This window comes from Rhododendron vialii, chromosome 2a, assembly GCF_030253575.1.
Source record: "Rhododendron vialii isolate Sample 1 chromosome 2a, ASM3025357v1".
Lineage (NCBI taxonomy): Eukaryota > Viridiplantae > Streptophyta > Magnoliopsida > Ericales > Ericaceae > Rhododendron > Rhododendron vialii.
In genome coordinates, this window is record NC_080558.1 from 10,593,204 (window position 1) to 10,606,513 (window position 13,310).

The following is a 13,310-nucleotide window of genomic DNA, read 5'->3' on the forward strand; positions in this document are numbered from 1 at the left end:
GGTATAGGGGGCTACTGTTTCAATAATATTCTGAAAGCAGCTACTTTGTATATTTTGCCAAATGTTAAGTCTTTTTCCAATCCTCCTCCACCCATATATACCCCCAATGATTGAGACTACATGAGTTATGTTGTTGCTGTTGTTTTAGATTAATCATAAAAAAAACTTCAACTTATCTCCTATACTTGCAAATAATTGAAGAACCAAAAATCCCAAATACGTCACCACTTATGTCATGACCCGTTGCCCTATCCAAACGCACAATCATATAAGTTTCTAAAACCCTCGTGGCACTTTCATGCATAGAAATAGTGATGGGAGGGGATGAAATGAGGACGAATGTTAAGAAGTGGAAGGATTTGTCAAGGGATGCCGGTAAAGAAGGTGGATCATCGGATAAGAATCTCAAGACTTTTGTTGATAAGGTCAAAGGCTAGTAAAGTAGAATGAAGTGGTCTATTTGATTGATAGGGGTTTGTGATAGAATGATGCTTCCTGTTCGATTGGTTGGTTTGGATTTTCTCCCTCGTCACCACTGTCCTTGGGCAAGTGACATCTTGTCATAACCCATTTTTGTTGTCTTCTTGAAAGGTTTTATGATGTCAATTTGTGCGTGAAATAAGTGAAATATTCTTTTGCACTAGCTCCTATTTTAACCGTTCATCTTAGCAAACATACACGTGAAAAGATGGTACATTTGGAATATGATTTCAGCATGCTCATGTGGCGGTATTCAACCAATAAAGAATCCATATAGCTAGGAGTACCTTGATATAGAGGTGGCAATCCCAACCCATATTTTTTAATCTGCCTAACTCCACTCACTTATAACCCAACCCAATCCGTTCATATTGTATAATGGGTTGGTATGTGTTTAATCCATGTAAACCCATATATGGGTTTAGATGGATTGAAAATGGGTTCAATATGGATTATATTGAACTTAAAAGACCCACACTCTCATACTTTTCTATTTTCTTTCTCGTCACCCCCGCATTTTCTCTTTTGGCTCTTGTTTAAACAGTCAACGTGTGAAAAATGATGCCGAGAACCCCACACTCAAAATGGATTACATATTTTGCCGATCAAAATATCAGAATTCCTAATATTTTTATTAGAAAGTCTGTTTGATTGGTAGGGCACACCTTAGTAAAGATGATTTGAACCGCTCATACAAAATTAGCTTAATAGAATATCGGTTAGGACTTTTTCTTAAATATGCATACCCTTTTTTTTAGAGTTCGTAGGACGAAACAATGTGGTTCTCCCATCGAATTCTAAAAAAACCTTTACCGGTATCCGATTGAGCTAATTGTTTTCATAGAAATTCATAAAATACTCCGTATAATTTAAAAATGAGTGGTTTGGATCATCTTTTCCATAGCACTAAGTTTTGAGAAATCATATGTGCAAGATCTGTGTGAATAGTACGAACCTTGTTTCATATAGCTTTTTTATTTTTGTCCTTATTCATACTAACAAATGCAATTTTTTTTTAACTTGAGCAAAAAACCAAAAAGCCCTAAAAAAAAGGGCTATGTGAAACGACACCTAATTTCTACACTTCCATTGCACTACAAGCCTGTAGTGCATAAAAGCACTAGAAGATCCCTAGTTGTTTTTATATTGAAACAACTTTAAAATAAACGGCTTTAATCGGATTCCTAACTTCGTGGTCTTGAACAAAGGGGAGAAAATTATTTTACAAAAAATCAAATTGATCGGACATTGATAGCTAATATTTTGAACTGAAAGATCAAATTTGTTGAAGATCGTACCCAGAAAATTTGAGACCCCAAAATGAATAAGGCCAAAACTACTATATATTGGAAAGAGAGGGGAAGGGAAACCAAAAAAAAAAAGGAGGGGAGGGGATCAGGGGAAGGGGGGGACGGGTCGGGTTAGGTGGGTTTGGGTTTGTCTTGACTCATATTCGACCCGACTCATTTCAACCCGTTTATTTTTTGAACCATATTTGACCAGTTCATATTTGGCACATGACCCGTTTCAACCCGCTCAGACCCGCCCGTTTGCCACTTCTACCTTGACACAAGACTTATCCATACACCACGTTCGGGTCATGTTAATCAAATTCACAAGCGAAAGAATCGCAACTTAGAAAAAGCTATCAAACACAACTAGCTAACCTGCTCCTGGGGGAAGTAAGATGGAACACTAGAATGCATAAACAAGGATAAGCTTTCAGGGAACTTTTTCCCGAGGCAGAGGTATTAGGTTGAAATCCAACACAACCAGGGCTGGACAGAGAGGGTGAGGGCAGGGGATACGGCACCCCCAACCTTTGGTGTAATCTCGTATATTTCTTATGTATATCTTGACCAGAAAAGGGAAAAAAAAAGCTTTTGGGCCCTTTAGAAATTATTAATCAGTTTACTTTAACCCCTTCGAGACTGAACCTTTTTATCCAAAAAAAAAAATTAAAAAGACTGAAGTTTTCTGCGATAATTTACTCAACCTCAAATAATTACATTCGGCCTACCCCCTTCGAGACTGAACCTTTTTATCCAAAAAAAAAAATTAAAAAGACTGAAGTTTTCTGCGATAATTTACTCAACCTCAAATAATTACATTCGGCCTACCCCTTCAACAAATTCATGTTTCCGCCACCGAACGCAACACCATCTCTGGCAATAATTTCTTTGTCTTGACCAGCTAAAGCCCAAAAACCTTTTATAGGCTGCGTGAGCGAGCCTAAGAAAATATGGCACAACAACATGACATGGATGATATGCAAGATGCGATGCAGAAAATAGTAACATGTAAGCAGGATATATCACATAATCCTACCTTACAGGCTCCTATCCTAATTTCGAAGGTTCTATTGCTTTCTACACACGTATGAAGGCTGGTTTTGATTTAAACGGGTTCTCCATATTAGAGTCAAGGTATGCCTCCCGATTATTGAGCGTACACCCGATAACGGTACAAACAGCAGGGATGACTCATCACGGTCGAGGGTTGCCGAGTATTTTGGGATTCCCTATCACCGGCAAGCCGGACAGGATTGCCAAAACACAACAGCGAGGTTGAACATAATAAGCGATAGACAATGAAATAAAATATTTTTGAAAATCCCACAAACATTTTTCAAGCTTGGCTCGCCAGTCTAATTAATACTTGAAGAAAAAGACACACAAGCGAATAGTCGGAAAGCCTCAGGTCGGAACGGCCAGATAGAAATCCAGTTAGAATCGTCATTTCCTTCCTTCGACGAGCATAAAACAACGTCATTTTTTATAGACTTTTCAATGACCGTTCACCGATGTATCAAGTCCTTTAAGCATTAATTAAACAGTCCCCAGCAGAGTCGCCACTGTAGGCTACCCGCCTGGATTTGAAAAAATTGAAAAGTCGCCACCCGGATTTGAGGTTCGCCACCCGAGAAACCGTTTTGACTGAAAATGATTCTTTGAATTGAAAACCAGAGATTGTTTTGGGTTCGCAAGCTATGTTAAGAGAGGGGAAAGATTTTAGGGCACCCATCTCGCCCGACACGATGTCAGTCTCTACTCAATGTTTGTGGGATTTTGTCGAAAATATTTTGTTTCAAGAAAACACTTAGCACATATCTGCATATATATCAAATAAGAGTGTATGCCGGTGCAAGTGTATAGCATATGATAATGAAAAAATATGAAATGAAAAATGACATGAAATGAACTGCAGTCACTGGAACCACTCCCGAGCGCTTGGGAGAGTCCTGAGCGCTCAGGAGCTGTGCTGAGTCACCTTGCAAACCTTGGTTAGAACAGAAGCAGTATAATACTTAGAACAGTAACACACAACTACTAATATGAACCAGTGCTTAGCAAAAGGCTTAAATAGCTAAGAACTGGTCCTAACCTTCCGAGCATCGCTTCCTTGCAGCTAAAAATAAGACTAATTGGGCTCTGGAAGGACCAGTGCACACCCAGTATTTACTGAAATATAGAAAAAGCAATATTTGGTGACAAAATAGAATTTTAGTGACAACAGCACTCCTGAGCGCTCAGGAATGTTTCCGAGCGCTAGCTCGGGAGTGAATATAGTGCCCAGAAAAATGTTTTGTTTCTTTGTGCTCCTAGGCCTGTTGCTCTTGTTGCTAAACCAAGATCAAATGAGCTCACAACCAGTATAAAGAACTGGTATGGGCCCTTGATTCCCCTCAAAAGTAGAAAAACAGTGGTTTATGAAGGTGTTTATACCCTTGCTTAACTTGAACTTGACTTCTTGGACTGACTTTGGTGTTTGAAAATGGTTAGAAAACAGTTTGACAATAGCAAATTTAGGCCTCCATTTCTTTTGGAGATTTTTCATGAAAATTAATGATTTCTCTTAGAAAATGGAGATTGTTTTGAAAGAGTTTGGGAGAGAGTTTTGAGGACTGATTTTTGGAAGCAAAATGGGGAGTTTTTCAGGGGAAAATTTCGTGTCTCATGATGTGTTGAATGAGGGGGTATTTATAGGGGAGTGAAAATTAGGATTTTCATTTGAAAATCAAATAAAAATGAAAAGAAAATGTTTTGGAGGGAGAAATGAGATGATGAGATTCCTGCCAGGCCTGGATTTCAAGGTTTGAACCTCAGGTTTGAAAAGACTGAAAAGTTTGAAAAAAATGTGGTCAAAGGTCAAGCTCAACATCCAATGGCTTGTTAGAGCTCCCGAGCGCTTAAGAATAAAGTCCCGAGCGCTCAAGAGTTCCACTCCCGAGCGCTTAAGAGTGCTTACCCAACTTCAGAGAGGCACCACGGACACTCCCGAACTCGGATTTGGGTGTTTTTTGAAGCGTTGGAAAGCTAGTTAAGTCCACTTTCTAACCTAGTTGGTTTCAGTCAAATAAATTTTATACACTAAAATGCGTGACGATTTTACCCCCAAGGTGTCGGGAAAAAGGATGGTTTTGGTTTTGAAAAAGACCAAGAAGCATCGTTCAAGCTTTAGCCAAGTCCCATTTTGATTCCATTTCATCATCGGGGAGCCTCGAGGGTGCAAGGTAAAGCTCTCCCTGCTCCTTTCTTAGGATCTCTGATTATTAATGAAGTTCGAGCATGCCTATGCTTTTGGAGAGGCCTCAAGTACTGATGGGAATCATTTGCTGGCTAATGTTTGGTGCTTAAACTCTATGATTTTCAATACCTAGCTAGCTGTTTTGTCTAGCTTCATTATTTTCTGTTAGTAGGTGCTTCATATCTCATTGATTTTCTTTTTAAGGCAACTTGGTAGCCATTTCAGAGTTTGTATTGGAAAACTCTGTATATTCTTTTTGTTTGATCTATAAAGTGGTTAATTTTCCCCAACAAATATGTAAACTTTCCAGTATGTCGTGAACAAAAAATTTCTATTCTGATCGACCCTGCTCGAGTGCAAACCATTGTTCTACAATTGAAAGTCCTTTAGTTCACTACAAGAAAAATGAAAATTGGTGACAAAAAAGTGACGACGAAATTTAATTTCGTCACTAAATGAGTATATTTGGCGACGAAAAAATAAATTTGTCATTGTTTTGAAAACTTTTGTGATAAAATAATTTCGTCACCAATTATACCTGTTTGGCGACGAAAAAAATATTTTCGTCACCAAAGGTATCCATTTGGCGACGAAATACATTTTCCGTCTCCAAAAGCTTAAAAAATGGGATCGGATTGAGGCTTGTTTGGGGATGCTCTGGGTTGTAGGAGATGATCGGGATGGTTAAATTGAGTTTCGGTTGGGTGTAGCTATGAAATCCACTTTTCTCTCTCTTTCTTTCTCTCTCTAAAACTCCATTGATTGGAACTTGGGTTTCTTCTGTTTTTCTCTTCTTTTCTGGTCGGTGGAGTGTGGGAAATACCGTGGTATTTTCGTGGGTCAATGGGGTGAGGTAGTTATAGGAGAATTTTGGTGGAAGAGGATAATAGTGAATTTAATGGAGTTGGGTTCATGGGATTTGGAATGGACGAATTGGGCTTGATTTTAGAGTTAAGGAGGAAGTAGAGATTGAGTAAGAGACGGAGAGACAGAAGAAGTTTGAGTTGAGGGAGGAGAAGGAGTGTGCATGCACACATGTATGTGTAGGAAAAAATTTAAAAAGAATGCATGTGTATATTGCATGCTTAATTGTATTTAAAAAAAAGAATTGCATTAAGGAAAATAATTCTAATAATATTATATTTAGAAAAAAAAATTGGGTCAAGAATCCGGGTCGTTACAATGTTATATATTAGATATTTTAAAAATTTACTGAAAAGTGTGTGTGGTGCAATTGGTCGGAGCTTGCACGAAAGCCTCAAGAGGCTCGGGTTCGAAACTCAGCAGGAGCAAGAAAGAAGGATTTTTTTCCCATATGAAAACATCTTTTGCAACGAAAAATTTCGTCACCGATATCTTATATTGGTGACGAAAACTTTCATCACCGATGTGACCCATCGGTGACAAATTTTTTCATTGTCAAAAAACGCAATAAGCTAGGAAAAAAATTTCGTCACCAATTATTCACATTTTGGTGACGAAATATTTCGTCATCAAAAGGCACTATTGATGACGAAAAATAGATTTTGTCACCAGATAGGAATCCTCAACAACCTTTAGTAGACAAATTTTTTTTCCTCACCCATATTATTTGTGACGAAAAACATGCAATTTGTGACGATTTTCATTCATCATTCAACGTAATTTTTCTTGTAGTGGTTATTTGGAAAAATAACACGAATTTTTTAAAATGAACTAAGTAAACCATGGGATAGAAGATCTAAACATTTATCCAAGCTTTCTCAGAAGAGTCAAGCGAGATTTTCCGCATAGATGAATAGACATAGATACACCTATATTCGTAATTGTACAATAATTGACTTGTTTGTTTTTTTGGCAAAAGACAGTAGAGTGTTAGTGCAGGTTTGAAACCTAGATGGTACAACAAGGGCTGAGCTTCATGAAAAAGACTTGAACTCACGAACTCTTTGTCCCAAAAAAAAGAAAAAGTCAAACCATGAAAGCGTACTCAAACCATGAAAGGACGTCATTCCCTTCTAAAATATTTAAAGAGATAAAATTCTTTCAACCAGTGGTGAAAAACCTCACTTTTTTTGGTCCAACTACGTGTTTATTGTTGATCTGAATTATTCATCTTGTAGATTCCACATAGTACAGTAGTGTATTCATTCAAAAAACAAACTTGATTAGACATCGATAGGAGTATCAAAAATTAAATTTTGCTTTGTAAAATAGATAGTTTATCTTTATTATTATTGACAGAAATCAAATCATCCATTTTATAAACTAAAATTCAAATTTTGACATATCTATTGTCTTCCGATCAAGTTGATTTTTTGGATGACAATACTATATTACGGATCTTAAAATATGAACTATATATTTAGATTATAATAATAAACATTCGGTGGGGCCCATAATAGACAGTGGTGGAAAAGTGAGATTTCACACCGGCGGTTAATAGAATTTATTCTCATACTTAAAAAGTAACAAGTCATTTTCTAGTGACAACTCATAATATGCATCAGGACCATAAATAAATACACCTCATCTCGTGGGCTTTCATACTCGATCCGTCCGGCCACAGGTCAACTATCTAATTCCCAAACTAGTTCTTCGGCTTTTCGATCTAGCCACCGCCCTCCCTACCTCAGCCCCCAAACCGATGGATTCCTGTGTTCGAATACTGCTGGTAACGCTTCCAGCGCAACCACATATATATCAATCCCCGCCTCCAACTCGCCAAGCATCTCCTCAAAATGGGCATCGATGTCACCTACGCAACAGCATTTCACGCCGTCAATTGCATGACCAAAAGCACGACTACTCCACCAGGCTTGACCTTTTTTGGCTTCTCTAACGGCAGCTGGGGATTGGACAAAGCCGACCAGTACATGGAAGAGCTAAAGGGACACGGATCTGAGGCTGTAGCAAAACTCATCACATCACAAGCTGAAAGAGGCCAGCCTTTCATGCATGTGGTTTACACCCCATTTGTCTCTTGGGCAGGCCAGGTTGCACATGATCTTCACGTGCCGTCCACTTTTCTTTGGATTCAACCAGCCACCATCTTGGATATTTATTACTATTACTTGAATGGTTATGGTGATTCAATTAGGAATAACATTAATGACCCGTCATGGTCAGTTGAATTACCAGGACTACCACCGGTAGCCGCAAGTGACCTTCCCTCTTATTTGTTTGCTTCAAACACCTATAATTTTGCACTTCAATCACTAAAAGAGCATTTTGATGTGCTTGATGCCCAAAACAATCCAAAAGTACTCGTAAACTCCTTCGATGCTTTGGAGTCTGGAGCCCTAAGAGCAATCGAGAAGCTAAACTTGGTTGCTATTGGACCGTTAATCCCATCGGCTTTCTTGGATGGAAAGGATCCATCTGACAATTCTTTCGGAGGAGATCTCTTTGAAGATTCAAAAGCTTATATCAAATGGTTGGATTCAAATCCTAATGACTCAGTCATTTATGCAGCCTTTGGAAGCTATTCTCCAATAGCGAAGCAACAGTTACAGGAGATTTCACAAGGGCTGCTTGCCTGTGGAAGGCCCTTTTTGTGGGTGGTAAGAGCCACTGAAGAAGAGAAGCTGAGTTGTAAAGAGAAATTGGAAGAACAAGGAATGATAGTTCCATGGTGTTCTCAAGTGGAGGTTTTGTCACACCCATCGGTTGGGTGTTTTCTGTCTCATTGCGGGTGGAATTCTTCTTTGGAGAGCTTGGTTTCTGGGGTTCCGGTTGTGGCTTTTCCGCAGTGGGCAGACCAAGTTACAAACGCAAAGCTTATTCAAGATGTTTGGAAGACTGGAACAAGAGTGAAACCGAATCTAGATCACTTAGTCGAGAGTGCTGAGATTAAAAGGTGCATAGAAATGGTGATGGTAGGGGATGAAATGAGGATGAATGCTAGGAAGTGGAAGCATTTGGCAAGTGAAGCTGCTAAAGAAGGTGGATCATCGGACAAGAATCTGAAGACTTTTGTTGATGAGGTCAAGGCAAGTAAAGTTGAATGAACTGTTCTTTGAAACTGGTCTATTTGATTGATAGGGGTTGGTTCATAACTCGTCTTCGTCGTTTTCTTGAGAGATTGTATTATGTTTATTTGAATGAGCAATAAGTGAAGTATTCTTCCGCACTTCCTGTCGTCTTTTTCTTTTCTTTTTTTGTTACTTAAGAATATTTAAATTTATGCATTTTATCAAAAAAAAATCCATACGTTTTGCCGTTGATTGCGTTTTGCTCCAACATAGAAAAAGCTAACACAACTTAGCTGACTGGCTCTTGGGTGAACAGAGTGGAACACGGAAACACACACCAAACTAAAACTTAAAAAAGGTAAAATTTGTGGTATTTGGCAAGACAACTGGTCTTAACAATCCTAGAAATTAAATTTTCAATCGCATGAATAATCTCAAAGACTAATCTTTCTTTATTAATTTTTTATCACCAAAGAAGTGGAAGGATTTGGGAAGAGAAGCTTGCAAGGAAGGTGGATCATCAGACAAGAATCTGAAAACTTTTGTTGAAGAGGTCAGGGCGAGTTTAGTAAAATAAACTATGTTCAACAACATTTTACTTGATTGCAGGTTTTTTCTTGGGAAGCTCGATCGGGAGTTAAGTGAAGCATATATATTCCGAGAAGCCAATGTTTGTGCCGCTACGTTAACTAATTTACATTTTCAGCAAGGCGCGCCATTTTGCTGTTTTTTCTACTATTCCAAACTGCCTTGATCAGAGGTTGTATGATGATGCCGCGGGAAGAAATTCTCCAGAACCTTGTCCTCTCTTTTCAATCAAAAAAAGAAAAGAACGAAAAGTGACCAAAAACACAACGGGCCGGGCTCCTAGCGCTTGCATCAAGTCAGATGAACACTGAAACATAGATCAAACTAACGAACACAAATGCAGAACTCGTGATATTTGGCAAAGATCACAAAATGTGAGACAATTGTTCGCAATATATGATTCTAGAAAGCATTTTCTCACAAATTAGGTGTGCTGTGTTACAACCAACTGCCTCTAGACTGCAATGAAGTGCAACCTATGTTGCATGTGTGTTAACTTTTGTGAGTAAGTATATATATAACTCAACAAAACTAAGTAAACTAAGCCTTAGACTCCGTTTGTTTGGGCGTAAAATATTTTTCGGTAAAATGTTTTACCTATTTTTCAGTGTTTAATTGTGTAAAAAATGAGAAAAACATTTTACATGTAAAGCATTTTCTATTAATTGGATGAAAATGACTTACTCTTAAATCTTCCATAAGTTATTTTCCGAAATGAATCCGCTGCCTTCTACTGTAATTCTCATTGCCAATTTCTTCGATCGTTAGCCCTGACCCACATTCAATTTCAATATTTTCATATCTCTCCACCGTTGAAGCCCCCTCTCTATCTCTCTGCACTATTTTGTCAATTTTTTAAAATATTTTCAATTACCAACCAAACACCAGAAAATAAAATTTGAAGTTTATTTTCTGAAAAAACATTTTACATGAAAAATATTTTATACTGTAAAACATTTTACATCGAAACAAACGTAACCTTAATTTTTTCTAACCAAAATAAATACTCTATCTTTTACTTCATGCCGACAGAAAAAAGTCTTTCACTATATATAGCGTGTTGTGTATAAATATTTTCAGAACATTTCTGTCACCGTTGATCTGAAATCCAGGAACTGCGCAGATCGGGTAGTTTCACACACCTCTCTTTTTTTTTTTTACTCGGCAAACGAACTAGAATTTTATAAATCTCTCTTAGGATCTGTAATTGCATATCTGTCTATAGCTGGGGCATTCGTATCTAGCATTACTGTATGAACTAATATCACTTTAGACCTCTTTCTTTAATGCTTAATCACTTCACTTACAATTTAAAAAAAAAAAAAAAACCAATTGTTAAATAACCACGTGATGTGCAATAACTGTTGTGCCCCAGGGGTCACTCACGCACACAACACATACTGATTTCAAAGAAAATTTCACTCTATATAACTCACATATACAAAGTTATAAAAAACTCTCCGAGAAGCCACATTCCGTTTCACTGCCGGAAGCCACACCGGCTCCTCACTCTACCTCACCCTCTCAGCACTCTACATTGCTACTCACCCCCTCAGCTACTGATGAGTACAAACAAGCAATATAAAGGCAAGGGAGGGAGTAAAATTGCAACGGGCAATTTGAGATATGGCACACAAACCAACCATGCACACATCATGCATGGCCTCACCCCACATGGGTGACTAACCAAGGGATGCTGGGAGCGTGCTACACAGCTGCGTGCTGTGCAGCGTGCTGCGCGGCCGCCGGTGTCGCTTTGCCGGCATCGGCCTGACGATCGGAGACGTCCACCGCGTAGAGCTTGTCGACTAAACTACAAGTGTTTCAAAAATCAACCCGATCAAATATCGTTAAATACTTCATCGGAATACATATAACTTGGAAAAAAATGAATCCTAATGGATACAAAACACTAGATCAAAACCACTGAATCCATTCTTTTCGAATTATATGTGTTACAATGAGGCACTTAACGATATTTGATTGGGTTGATTTTTGGAACACTTGTAGTACTCGACGAGCTCTAGGCAGTGGACGTCTCCGATCGTCGGGCTGATGCCGGCAAAGTGGCACCGGTGGCCGTGCAGCATGATGCACAACACGTAGCTGTGCAGCACGCTCCCAGCATCCCTAACCAAGGCTCTGTCTCTTCTTTCCGGCAGAGGAAACCTCACTCCCATAACTCCACACATCGGAGAGATTTCCAACAATAACTTCTTTTATTATGTATTTTCAAATCAAATTACTTTAACATTTTCCAGCCCTGGCGAAGTTGTCACCTAGTGTATTTTTTTTTTGCTGCACCACTTGGTAAATAATTATCTGCGTATTCCGTGGAGATTGGCCGAAAAATTGGAGTTGAGTTTTGTTCACCCTCCACTTAAGAAGGTAAACATTATCCTCCTTCTCATTTGTTGAAATGATGCGGACCCCACCACAAGTGATGTCATGCTTATCAAAAAGTGTATTGCATGGTAAGCATAACATCACTTTGTGGTGGGATCCACACCATTTCAACCAATAAGAAATAGGATAATATTCACCCTCCTTAACCCTCTTTTAAGGAGGGTGAACAAAATTGCACTCGAAAAATTGGGATTGTTCACCAGCAAGAATTAAGAGAAAGAAATTATGACTTAAAGAAACTTCTGAAAAATTTTGGGAATTTATATTCAAGTTGTTAAAATTAAAACAAGTGAAAGAAAAAGAGATGAGATGGAATTTGAAGAATGAGTTCAAAATTATTTGATGTTTGAAAGATCTGTTTGGGATTGAGTTAGTCTCAAGGAGCCTATTTCACAGAATATTTCTCTCCAAAAAGCTCAAAAAGACTTTTACCAAGATGCTCTAAGAGCATCCGTAGTGGAATAACCAAAATTAAAGGGTTGCTGAAATTAGTAATGTTTGCTCAAAAATGCTTATATTAGAATAACCAAACTTAGCAACCAACCAAATTTTGGCCCTTAAATAATCAAAACTAGCAACCTTTTAACAATAACTAAATTTATTGGAACACACATCTTCTCAATCAAGTACAACTATCATCGGTAAGTGAAACTCGCCTTCCATAAAACAAATACTTTATTGGTAGGTGAAATTCACTCTCCACTTTGGTAAGTGATTGAGCATTTAACAATGTTAATCCCATTATGGATCACATTTTTTAAAATGCAGACTTCCATTTCCTAAAAAATTTCAATGATCCTAATCATTCAATATGTTTAGAATATGATTTTAAAAGTCCCCGCGAGAAATTAACAAAAAATACGAACGGAAAGTGCTTGATTTGAACAGTTTTTAATTGAACCGTTCTATAAAAACTGCCAGATCAAGCACTCTAATAATTGGTCAAGCTTGTAATTTTTGAAGATTATACTTAGGGCAAGATATAAACGGAATAGATAGGATCATGGGACAAAATTACCAAAATGTCAAAAAATCTGTATACATCTCTGTGGGGAAATTTTATCCAGTGAAGTCAACTGAGCCAACTTGCCACACAATGTGCGTCTGCCTTTGTTGCTTATTAAATTATGCTAGCTTGTAACAGTTCAATAATGGCCAAGTTTCCATCAAATGTACATTTATTTATTTATATATGGATTGGAATCTATCATTTTTTAAAAACCCTATCAAAAACGACATCGTGATTCATGGAGACTCAACAAATGTAAAAAAAAAGGTCCCTATTAACAAATGCAAATGCAAACGCTAGAGTACTAAAGTTTTTAAGATCTTGAATCTTTATATTATATTGAATTC

The 13,310-nt window shown here is 37.9% G+C and overlaps 1 protein-coding gene across 1 annotated transcript; it reads left to right on the forward strand.

The window, feature by feature from the left end:
• Window positions 1-7,727: 7,727 nt before the first annotated feature.
• On the forward strand, window positions 7,728-8,996 carry LOC131317118 (crocetin glucosyltransferase, chloroplastic-like). Its single transcript, XM_058346689.1, has one exon. It carries the CDS (start codon window positions 7,728-7,730, stop codon window positions 8,994-8,996), a length of 1,269 nt encoding a protein of 422 aa, XP_058202672.1.
• Window positions 8,997-13,310: the final 4,314 nt, after the last annotated feature.